Source organism: Tamandua tetradactyla, chromosome 7 (assembly GCF_023851605.1).
Source record: "Tamandua tetradactyla isolate mTamTet1 chromosome 7, mTamTet1.pri, whole genome shotgun sequence".
In the NCBI taxonomy this organism is placed as follows: domain Eukaryota; kingdom Metazoa; phylum Chordata; class Mammalia; order Pilosa; family Myrmecophagidae; genus Tamandua; species Tamandua tetradactyla.
This window is the reverse complement of record NC_135333.1, coordinates 67,993,998-68,005,962: the sequence shown is the minus strand read 5'-3', so window position 1 is coordinate 68,005,962 and position 11,965 is coordinate 67,993,998. Positions and strand designations below refer to the sequence as shown.

Below are 11,965 nucleotides of genomic sequence, written 5' to 3'. Positions count from 1 at the left end.
AAGAGCATGTTTGTGGTTTGATATACTATCCCTGAACTACTTTCTGTTTGGAGACAGAGTCCAGGGACATGGACATGAGACAGCAGAGACAAAAAAGAAGCATATATAATAGGCAGCTCATGTCCTAATGGTGCAGACATTAGCCAAGGGCTTCATGATCACCCGCTTTTGATGTACTTGTGAAGCTGATTAGACCTGACTTTTAAGCGATGCCTTACAGCTCATACGCATTTACTTGCATGATCCGTGCAACACCTCTGCCAGGAAGGTGGGACAAGCATGGTCTCAGTTCTCTACTCTTTAAAAGGAGAGCAAGGTACTGCAGGATCCCTCCAACTTTTTTGTGCCAGGAACCCTCTTGGTGCTCTCCAGAGGTCGGCCACTGAATGCTCATGGTATCTTGCTGTGTTATACCTATTATGTGTATTTTCCAGATAAGAAATATACTTATTTTACAGATAAGGAAACTGAGCTTCTGGCAATTTCCCAAAGTCACATGCCTATTAAATACTAGAGCCAAGAGTTAAACTTAGCTGTTCAGATTATACTTCTCTTTCAGTTGCCCCATTTGCTGGTTATGTGACTTTTATGCAGTTTATTTAAATTAATTATATTTAGCCATGATCTTCATATCTTTAGCATACTAGTGAGCAGAAAGTTTTAATTGGCTTCCCTGCTGGATTCTTATAATCAAAGGCTGTGTTTGTTACTACTCACTGTCCTCTTTACTTGTAACTTTGGGAGCATGGAAGGGGATCTGTCATCTTTGTGTTTCTCCCTCAGCCTCTTGTATTTGGATAACGTCTGAACATAAGAAAACTGTGAGTTTGTTGGGAGCTATAACTTCTAGGAAAAATGACTCATCAATGCAAACAGGAGGGGACGTTTTTTCAACAAACATCAAAATTATTTTTCTTTAAAATAGTTGCTTTGAAAGGACATCCAATTCAGTTACTTTTCAATTATATTTTATTTTTATGCAAATTAGTAATGCTGCTCTTCTCATCACATTTAGCTCTGAAAAACTGTTCACTGTGTCCGTGGTGGCCTTCTTCTCACTGAGTCCCCAGAGTTGTCACTGCAGGTTGGTCCGAAGAGCACTCATCCCCCTTGATCTGGACAGAGGGAGCTGGACAGTGACCTGGCAGGAAACCTGAACCCAAACAATCTCAGATAGTCATCTGATATAATTGCACTTCTTTCCTTGAGACCCTTTCATCTTGTGCCATTTTCCTGCTCTTGGCTCATTCTTCCCTTCCCCTCTTTTCTTTCAGGATTGTCTAGTTCTGCTCGGAGGGCCACTCTGAGCCCGATCTCACCCTTCTGATTGCTATTTCTAAACCCCTCGCCTTGCTCTGTCCTCAGGGACTCCCACTGGAAAGGAACAACACATATGACCAGAGTTTTCTCTTCCCTACTCACCATGGATATTTCAGAACACACCTGATTTGCCAGAGTTTAGGGAAAAACCCACCTCTGGGCCAGAGAATAGGAAAAGAACCAGAGCGTCATCCATACCTTAACTGTAGTTTGAGAGGTCTCAGGAAGACCCCCCTGCAGCCAGGCAGCCCACACCCCTAACTGGGCATTTCTCATCCACCACCCACACATTTGCAGTTTTCTTCATCACAGTCTTACAGGAAAATGCCATTAGTGTGGGTGAAACTAAGAATGAAAACAAAGGAAATGTTACTCCCTCTTGGGGTTTGGCCTAATCTAGAAGAATATGAATGAGTCTTGTTCCAGTCCCATTAGACATGGATTTATATATTCCTAACTATTCCGAATGGTGACAACCTGGCATCCACATTGTTCTCATTCTAGGGTGGAAAATCTGCTGGGCTGGGAGTTTCAGGAACTGATCCTGCCACGAAAAAGTCCCTTGTTTACATCACCAGTAAATGAAAGTGCTAATGACTGAATGAATTCTACCTCCACGCTCAATTCCACCACCGCTTAGTATGCCAGCTCAACCCAGTGCTCAGCTCCAGGCATGCCATGAGAAAAATACATCCTTCCTTTCCTCAGTTCCCCACAGGCTAGAGATGGAGACACATAACCCTCCCTCCCAAACTGACGGGTGGTTCCTAAATCTTTGTGATGTGTGAGTGTCATCTCTGTCCCATTGGATGGGAGCCCCAAGGGCAGTGACCACAGCAACTTTCTTCCAGCTCCCCCCCATGCCTGGCACCAAGGTCTACACACAGTGGGGATAGAAGGTTTTTAGAAAGATGTTCCGCTGAATAAGGCCTGAAGCCTACAGTACAAGCTTTCAAAGGCTAGATGGCACTGTTGCTAGGGCCAAATCAGGTAGGTTCTGAAATATCAGTGGTGAAGAGAAGAAAATACGGGTGCCTGAGAGGTTCCCTCACTGATTCTTGATTCAGACACATTGCAGAAATGCAGGAGGACCCTACCTTCCACACATAGAGTGTGCTGCCATTTCCACAGCACTTTCACAAACATGGCTCTGAAGGGCTTCATGGCAGCCTTGTAAGGTAGGCAGGATCCCTTTTCAATCCTATTTTTATAGAATTGCAATTTGGAGAAATCAAGTGCCTGGACTAAAACTTTAAGGCAATTAGTTGACAGGGCCTTTTTTTTAAAAAAAACAAAACAAAACTTTTTTATTGCAAAATATAACAAATACACAGAAAAGTGAGAAATTTCAAAGTAGAGTTTAACAAGTAGTTATAAAGCAATTTCAAAGTATAGTATGGGTTGCAGTTCTACAATTTCAGATATTTCCTCTGGCTCTTCTAATACATTAGAAACTAAAAAGAAATATCCATATAGTGATTCAGTAGTCATATCATTTGTTATAAACCCTAAGTTCTCTATTACAACTCCTCCCTCTCATTTGATCATTCTCTCAATCTTCAGGGATATTTGGGCAATAACCCTTCAAATTTCATCATGTTGAAAAGGGGTGTTGATATTACAGGGTACGGAAATGCAACTGATTGACATTCTGGGAGTGACAGGTACCCCTAAGTTTCAGGGCTTATCTGGCATAGGAACAATTTGGAGGTTTTAAGTTTCTGAAAAATAAACTTAATAAGTAAAACTTTTATAAAGTCTTAGATAGAGCCCTGGATTTTCTTTAAGATTTTCAGGAATGCTATTGGTTGCACCTTGGCATATCATGGCAATTTGTAATATCTGGCTGAAGCTTACAGAAGAGTACCCTCCAAAATGACCTCTCTTCTCTATTTGAAACCTCTTAGCCACTGAAACCTTATTTTGTTACATTTCTTTTCCCCTTCTGGTCAATCCCATGATGCCAGGGACAGGCTCATCCCTGGGAGTTATGTCCCACCTTGCCAGGGAGACTTTCATCCCTGAAAGTCATGTCCCACATAGGGGGAGGATAATGAGTATATATGCAGGGTTGGGCTTATAGAGAGAGAGTTGGCAGAGATTTTAGCCACTGATACGTTGTTGGCATCACCTACCAATCAAGGGTTCTGAGTGCACGGGTAGTTCAGTGGTAGAATTCTCGCCTTCCATGCAGGAGATCCAGGTTCAATTCCCAGACCATGTATCTAAAAAAAAACCCAAACAAGGGTTCTCAGCACGCTGAAGGCTGAAGGAAGTTTTTGGTCAGTGACATGGCTCCCAGGAGAACTGCCTGGATGAAATGGACCCTGTCTGTGGCATGGTGGGGGAAATAGGTAGTGCCCTCTGCCAAAATAACTTAGTGTCGTTCACTTAACTTATGCCTCAAAATGCCTGCATTTGTGACAAGGAAAGCATGTACTTATTTTTGAGAAAACAAATGATACCACATGCAGGTTCTTTGAAAAACAGAAATCATGGGTAATTAATACAATTATTAGGATTTAAAATCAGTGGTTGATGTTTTATTTAAAGAATGATTTATTTATAAGACGCTGTTCTCTGGTTGGGTTGCATATGTCAGCTGCCTTTTGCTTTACCATGTTCACATGTTTCTTATTAAAACCAAACCAAATAAACAAAACTGTCCTGTGCAGTAGGCAGGGCAGGTGTCACTACTGGGTGCATTTTACAGATGAAAAAATTTAGGATCATAAATATTAAGAGATGCATCCACAATCACACAGCTGATAAGTGCTTGAACTAGAACTTCAGCCCAAAATGTCTTATCCTTTCACTATAGACTTTCCAGGCTATGTCAGTTTATCATGAACTCACAAAATTAGGAAGTATATTGCTGATTTGGAGGGTCAGGCATCAAAGACTAGAAAAATATCCATATAGAGTGACAGATGATTAACGATATGCAAATTTATGCAATGTTGATAGTAAATGAATAGGCAATATTGAGAACAGATGGATATCTGATATTTGTGCCCTCTGATTATCTCTTCTTTTCTGTTTCTCCCCAGGATGATGAAGATAAGCTGAACTGGAAAGATCGTTTCCCAGGCTACTTGATGAACTTCACCTCCATCTTGTTCATGGTAATTTCCTTGAGAGACCACCTGCCTGTGACTGTAGGCATGTAGATCCTATTGTGTGAATGCAGTGGGTGTTCTGGTCTCTTAAGCTATGACAATAAAGTGAGACCTATAAAGATGAGGTCACAGTTGTGTATAGAGGGGTAGGATCTTATCTGATGGGTTTTATGACACCATTGCTGGTGTCAGTCACCGGAAGAGAGGAATATGATTCCCTCCTACAGACCTTGAGATGTCAGTGACCTTCAATGAACTATAGAAAGGGGATCCATCTTTCCAGAAAGAATGGAGTAGAAGGGACTTCATCTTCTCAGCCTTGGCTACTGACATTTGAAGTTGGAATTTCTAGGGGATGGGTTATAAGATGTTTTGTTCCACATTGAGGGAGAAAAAAACTTGACCACTATCATCATCACTGTTAATTAAAGACAGGGACCGTGTCCTAGTCTGAAAAAAAAAAAGTCAAGGAAACTTAGACAGCATCTAATTCAACTCATTTTTACAGATGAAATGCAGAGTTTTGGGTACCTTGCCAGAATTTAGAAGTCTAAATTTGCTTTCCTCTCATTGCTTAACAAGACATGTAGAATTTATTCAAGAATATTTGGTGAATTAAGTGTGTCAAGCTGGAATGATGTGAAGTTTAATTAGCATTTCCAAGCCTCTTGAAATGTACATATTGTTCTCTCAGAACCAGTAGGAGGGTCAATTCATTCATTCAAGAAATATTTAATGAGTGTGCATTTGACACTATTTTTAGCACTGGAAAAACAGACCAGACAAAATAATAGTTTCCCTCAAGGAGTTTACAAACAATAGCTAGGTAAATAATCAAGTAAACTAGACTTCTACCTACACTAGTGGTGAGTTAGGACCTTAGACCACCCTGTCTTGCTGAAGAGAGCAAAAAATATTGGATAAGTTTATTTTTTCATTCTTCTTAAAGCTTCTTAAGGGAAAGTGGGAACCAAAGAAACAAGCATTAGTGCTGCTTTTACTTTGAGGGCACTTCCCATCTTGACAAATTTGGGCTTTGGTTTTGGTGGTTTTATGGGGGCAAGGAAGATAGAAATCAGGGTGGGGATTCTAACAACAAGTCCTCACCAAGTTAAATTGAGACTCCAGAGGCCTATATTCTCAGAATCAAGATGAAACAGAACTAAATCTACCTCCTCCTCACTTAGGGGACTGCAGAGAAAATTATTATGGTGCTAAGTAAAACAGGGAGAAAAAGGAAAAGAAAATACTGTCTCTGACAAGAAGTGACCACTGAATATTCCCCATTGTGGATTTATAGCTTGGCTCATTACATAAATGGATCAGAAAATCTCAAGCTGTGAAACTGGCCCAGGACTGTTAGTGCTTCCAAGCACACAGCAGAATATATACAAAATCTGTAGAAGGGCATATTTGTGCAATGTTTCAGAAATTCCCCCCAAATCATTTTTTTCAAGGGCAATGAAAAAGACACAGTCAAAAATAACAATTATACAAGAAGAGAAGGAACCTATGGGTATGTATAGCAAAGACTAAAGCATTGGAGCTCTCTCTCGTATCAGATTTGTAAAAGACCCAATAAATCCTCTAGAAATAAAATATGCATATAAATGGATATGTTTCACGATAAATTAGACACAGATGAAGAGGGAATTTGTGAACTGCAATACAGGTTAGAAGAAATGATCTGTAATACAATACATAAAATGTAAAAGATCGGAAATGTGGAGGAGAAATGAAGAGATTGGGAAATAGAGTGAAAAGATTTATTATATGCTTAATTGCATTACTGGTAAGAAAAGAAAGAGATTAGGTAGTGAATAACAGATAAATGACTGATAGTGAAAAAACTCAAAAGTATCTAGAAATTAAAAAACAAAAACCTTCGATAGAAAGGCGGTTAGAATGATAATTGATTTCTCATAGTACATTTGTAGTCAGAATGCAGTGAAATATTGTCTTCATTTGCAAAAAAGAAAGTAATTGCTAGCCCAGAATTCTGTACTCAAGAAAAGTATCATGTAGAAGTCAGGATAAAAGTAAAGATATTTATAGACAATTTACTGTTAACTGAATTGCTCACTAAAGGAAATTCTAAGGGTTTACTTCAGAAGTGATCCCTTATGGAAGATCATAGTTTTAGGAAGGAATGAGGAGCAATTCAAGTGGTAAATGTGTGGGAAAACCTGTATCAACCATGTATCAACCTGTGGAAACAATAATGGTACTGTCTCATGCAGTTAAAAGGTAAGATAGAGTTAAAATATATATGACAATAACAATATAAACTACATGAGCAAAAAATGGAGTTAAGGCGTTCTAAGGTCCTTATAATGTCCATTGGATAAGCTGATTCTAAAATTCACATGGAAATGCAAGGCCAAGAAGGTCAAGATTCTCTGTAAGAATAATGAGGGGTACTAAGTGGCTTTACCAAATATAAACTTATTATAAAGCTATAAAAGTAGGACAATGTGGTAAATTGTGGAAATAGATAATTAGGCCAATGGAACAGAATAGAAAACCAAGGATCAAAATCAGTGGCACTGCATATAAGTGGAGAAAAAGATGAACTTCTCAATCAATTTTTCTGGGGTAGTTGAGTGTCCATATAGAAAATAACGAACCTGGATCCTGTTTCACGCCATTCAGAAACATCGGTTCTAGGTGTGTGTTTGTGTGTGTGTGTGTGTGTCTACAGAATCCGGGAATTGAACCTGGGTCTCCTGTATGGAAGGTGAGCATTCTACTGCTGAACCACCAGTACACCCTTTCTAGGTGTGTTTTAAAGATCAGAATAATAGGCAAAAAAAAATAAAATGAACTTTTAAAATACTTAAGAAAAATATTTTATGACCTTGGGGTAAGGAAGAATTTCTAAAATAAGACACAGAAATGACAAACATAACAAAAGATTGGTACATTTGATCATATTAAAATTCAGAGTTTATGTTCATAAAAAAATGAGATAAAGACTGTGGGAGGATAAGTTGTCAGTGGTAGAATATATTTGTAACACCTATAACTTACAGAGGATTTGTATTAAAATTTATAAAGGACTACATACCAATGGAAAAAGACAGACAACCCAATAAAAAATAGGCATAAAAAACTTTCAAGCAATTCACAAAAGAAAAAATTCACATGGCCAATAAATCTGTGAAGAAGAACATGGTATCATTAGTAATCAAAGAAATTCTAAATTAAACCTCAATGAAATACCATTATACACCCAACAGATAGGCTGTAATTACAAAGTCTCTCAATCCCAAGCATTGATAAAGATGTAAATCAGAATAAACTCTCATACAGTTCTGGTGGGAGTGTAAATTGGAAAAAAAAAACACTTTGCAAACAGTTTGGCATTGTCTAATAAAACTGTAGGATTTTATTATTAAATAGTTTTGTCAGAAAAGTCCTTGTTAAGGAAATGGCATTTTAGGCAGGATCTGGAGGAGGTAAAGGAGCGCATCACTTTCTAGGGGGAACATTCTAGGCAGAAGGAATAGCAGGTGAAAAGGTCTTGACATTCTGGGATAGGTGGTGCCTGGTGTATTAGAGGAAAGGGAGCAGGTACAGTGTGGCTTGAGCATGAGGAAGAGGACGTAAGGTCAGAGATATATTGGGAAGCCAGTTTGTAGGACCTTAGAGGCCACTGGGTAAGGTAATTACCCCTGGTAGTGAGTTTTGAAGAGGAGTGACATGAACAGATATACATTTTAAAGGGATCATTCTGGCTGTAGTAGTGAGGGAGCGCTGGGTGCAAAGTAGGCATGGAAAGAGGGAGATCACACGCTTGTGCAATAACACGAGGTTAGAAGTGGTGATGGCTTGGGCCTGATGATAGTAAAAAGTGGCCAGATGCTGGTTCTGGTTTAAAGATGGATCTGAAAGCATCTGATATGTGGGGTAAAACAGAGGGAAGTCACCTATGACTCTAAGGCTTTTAGCTGGAGCAACCAAAGTAAGCTATCACTTACGAAGATGGGGAGGAATTCTGGAGTTGTCTCTATGATGGATATGAATCGAGTTCAGGGGAGAGACACAGGCTGGAGACCTATTCTCATAAAGAAGGCGTATGAAGTCATGAGATTGCATGAGATTGCTAACAGGGAACAGAGAGAGAAAAGGTCTAAGGACTGATCCCTGAGATACTCAAATGTGAAAGACTGGGAGGAAGAGAAGAAACCAGAAAGAAAGAGAGTGGGGCATCCTGGAAGCCAGGAAAGTATCCCAAATGGGGAGGGCTATCAATTCTGTGAGATGCCGTCAATAGGGCAGGTAGGGTGAGCACTGAAAACAGAAGCTTCTTTATTGTTTGAGATAAGTTATATCATCATCATCAATATCACCATCATCATCAACAAACAGATCACTAGACCACTACTGGATAAATTCCGGAAACTGGGTCAGTGATTCTGTTGACAATTTTTTTTTTAATTCCCTGGATACCTAAGATGAGACGAGAGGGTGGAATTTTTAAAATATTGTTTATAAATAACAGGTAATTATTTCTTCCCTTTTCTGATCTTTTCCAACCTTAATTCACCTCAAATTTTGAATTGCAAGGTTTTGTATAAGATCCAAAAACTGATTGACTCGTTTCACTATGTCTGGACTCCCTGACTGTAAGCAAAAGTACAGGGAACTAGAATGAGTGAGTCAGGACCTAGGAACAGGGTGGCAGAATGGGACAGAGACCTTTTTAAGTGAGTGTGTGGCTGGGAAGTCAAAGCAACTCCTGGATTAAGCTTGTTGACCTGGGGTAATTTTTAATAGCACCCATTTTTACTCTCAAAAGTATTCCTGATTGGATAATAAATTATATGTCTCCCTTACCTATTAGATTTTTAAAATTCTTTATTTTACATGAACTTTTCCCCATTTTTTTTCCATTTTTTAAAAAGGCATGGTTTCCTAATGGGCTTCAAGGGTAGTTCAGTGGTAGAATTTTCATCTGCCATGTGGGAGTCCAGGGTTCGATTCCCAGTCCATGCATTCCCTTCCAAAAAAAATTTAGCAAATGGTGTTGTAATAACGGGATACTCACATAGGAATAAAATGAAATGTGACCCCCACCACACAGCATACAAAAAAATAAATAGATAAAGGCAAGTTTCTTAAAGGAAAGGGTTGTCATTGGCATTATCTTAGAACAAGGTGTGCAGCACGAGATAAAGGGGTCAGGGCAGTTTTTCTGAGAGTATATTTTTGTCATGAAGTTAGGGTCCTTACTGCAACAAAATGAGAACCTCTCATCTCATTCCCTCCTCCACCCGCTGTGATTAAGGTCAGGCAGAAGGTGCCAGGAGTACAGGCATTAAGAGGGTTTTAGGAATGTTGGAGTGCCCGAACATTTAGGGAGGTTTTCTATGTTTTCATGAGAGCAAAGAAATGTCCCAGAATTGTTTTCAACTGCCCCACCTGTGAGAGAGGCCAAGATGGACCCCAAAGAACTCTGTTTTTAAACCTAGTGTTGAGCCAAAATTTCTTTTCTTTTTTAGTTAACTTTCTTTCTGTTGTTTGTTTTTTTTTAATAAGGACGAGGGTTATCAGAGGCAAATCCTTCCTCTAGGGCTCGGTATCTGTGCTTTCTTCTCACGTCCAAGACAGTAATTTACTCACTCTTGTATATTGGGAAATATACAATATATTCCATCTACCCACCCCCACTCCCAGATTCCAAAAACCATCTTAGCCTGCCACAAAAGGTTCTCAACCTCACCAACATACCACAACTTTGGACATCCAACATGGTCCCCTGCCCCTTCCCCATTCATGATCTTTTGTAACTCGGTTCCTTCCCTGTTCACTTTTGTTCAGAACATTGTTTGTGACATGAAAGAACAAGGAGTGTGCTGGTCAGAGGAACACGCTCCAGATTGTTTCCACATCTTCTGACCTCTGATGTCCTGGAGTGAAGCAGGATTTCATTCCTGAGTTCTCTCTCTTCCATCTCTGAAGCTTTCTATGTCTCAAGCAATTCCTACCTTCTGCTTGATAAGCAGAATGATTTAGCATTCAGTACACAGACCGTATGACTTCTCTGCACTCATTTTGTTGTTAATTTTCTCCAACTTCATGCTTGATTACTACTAAATTTCTACCTCTCATCTAGACCTCTACCCTGCACAGCAGACTTATGTAACCACTTGGATGTCTCTTAAATGCCTCATAGTTAACAAACCCCAAACTCTACCCCTGATGTCCCCTCTAAACAGGCTCCTCCCTTGGTCTTACTTGTCTCTATTGATGGTCATTGTATCCTTCCAGAACTTGTAGCCAAAAATCTGGGTGTCACCCTTGACTCCTTTCCCTTCCCATTTCATTCCAATCTGTTAGCAAGTCCTGTTGATGCTGCCTTCAAAGTATATCCAGAATCCAACAATTTCTCACCATTTCCACTACTCCCACCCTGCTCCAAGCCACCATCAGCTCCACCTGGGTTATTGCAATAGCCTCCTAACTCATCTCCCTGCTTGTACACTGGCCCCTACAGATCATCAACATATAGATCTTTTTAAAACCTAAATCGAATCATGTCACTCTTCTGCTCAAAACTCTAATGGTGTTCCATCTCATGAGGTGTTGAAGCCAGTTCCTTACCCTACAATGCTTACCTTCCTTCTCTCTGTGCACCTGCTTCTCCACCTTCTAGGTCTCCCCTTGCTCGTTAGCCTCTCCAATTCCCTTCTGATTTCCTCTGTCAACTTCTCAACCAGGCCTTTCCTGCTAGTCTTGTTTTAAATTACAACCTACTTCCTATTTTCCTTTTTAGCCTTCTTTGTTACCACATTTCTTATCACATATGATATACTGTCTGTTTCACCTATTTATTAGTTTATTGTCTCTCTCCCGGCACTAGAAGATCAACTCCAAGAGGGCAGGAATTTCTATATTGTTCATTACATGTCTGACAATAGAATTGTGACTGGCACACCAGTACATCATCAACATATATTTTATGACTGATGGAATGAGGACATTAATTAAACAAATGCCAGAGACAGCTTATTATGCCAGTGATAAAGTCTGTAGGGTGTGTTTTGAATTGACCTACTGTTATGCCCTAGACTGGGCACCATCCCACCCATTCAGCAGAGGTTGCTTCTGCCTTGTGCATTTCTACTTGCTCCTCCTCTCTTTCTTGCAAAGTTCTTCCTCCTCTGGAGTCTTTGCTCCAAGCCTTTCCCATAGAAAAAGTCCCAATGTTTCTCCCTGCTCTCTGTTCAAAGCCTACCAGAAGTTCATGAACTGATGCCTGTGGGCCCATCAAGCTATTACTGTCCTTGTGTGTGTGATAGTTTTCGCAACTACTCTGTCCCTCCAGGACTTCATTGCCTCTCTATCTCTCTCATAGTGTCACATGGGATTCTGGACTCCAGACTGGCTTATATGGCTGTTGATGTTGTTATCACTATTGTTATCTCAGTTCTGTCATGCCTCCTCCAGACCTTTGGCTAACCACGTTGTTGCCTCTTTAGACCTCAATTTCCTTATCCCTAAGACAAAAGGCTGGATGTGTA

At 39.9% G+C, this 11,965-nt stretch overlaps 1 protein-coding gene across 1 annotated transcript in view; it reads left to right on the top strand.

The window, feature by feature from the left end:
- Positions 1-2,283: 2,283 nt before the first annotated feature.
- Positions 2,284-11,965, top strand: part of LOC143690475 (anoctamin-2) — a 75,721-nt gene continuing 66,039 nt past the window's right edge. Inside the window, exons 1-2 of the mRNA XM_077168204.1 lie at positions 2,284-2,310; positions 4,371-4,445. Of these exons, the coding sequence (XP_077024319.1) occupies positions 2,284-2,310; positions 4,371-4,445 (102 nt within the window). The remainder of the gene's footprint in view (positions 2,311-4,370; positions 4,446-11,965) is intronic.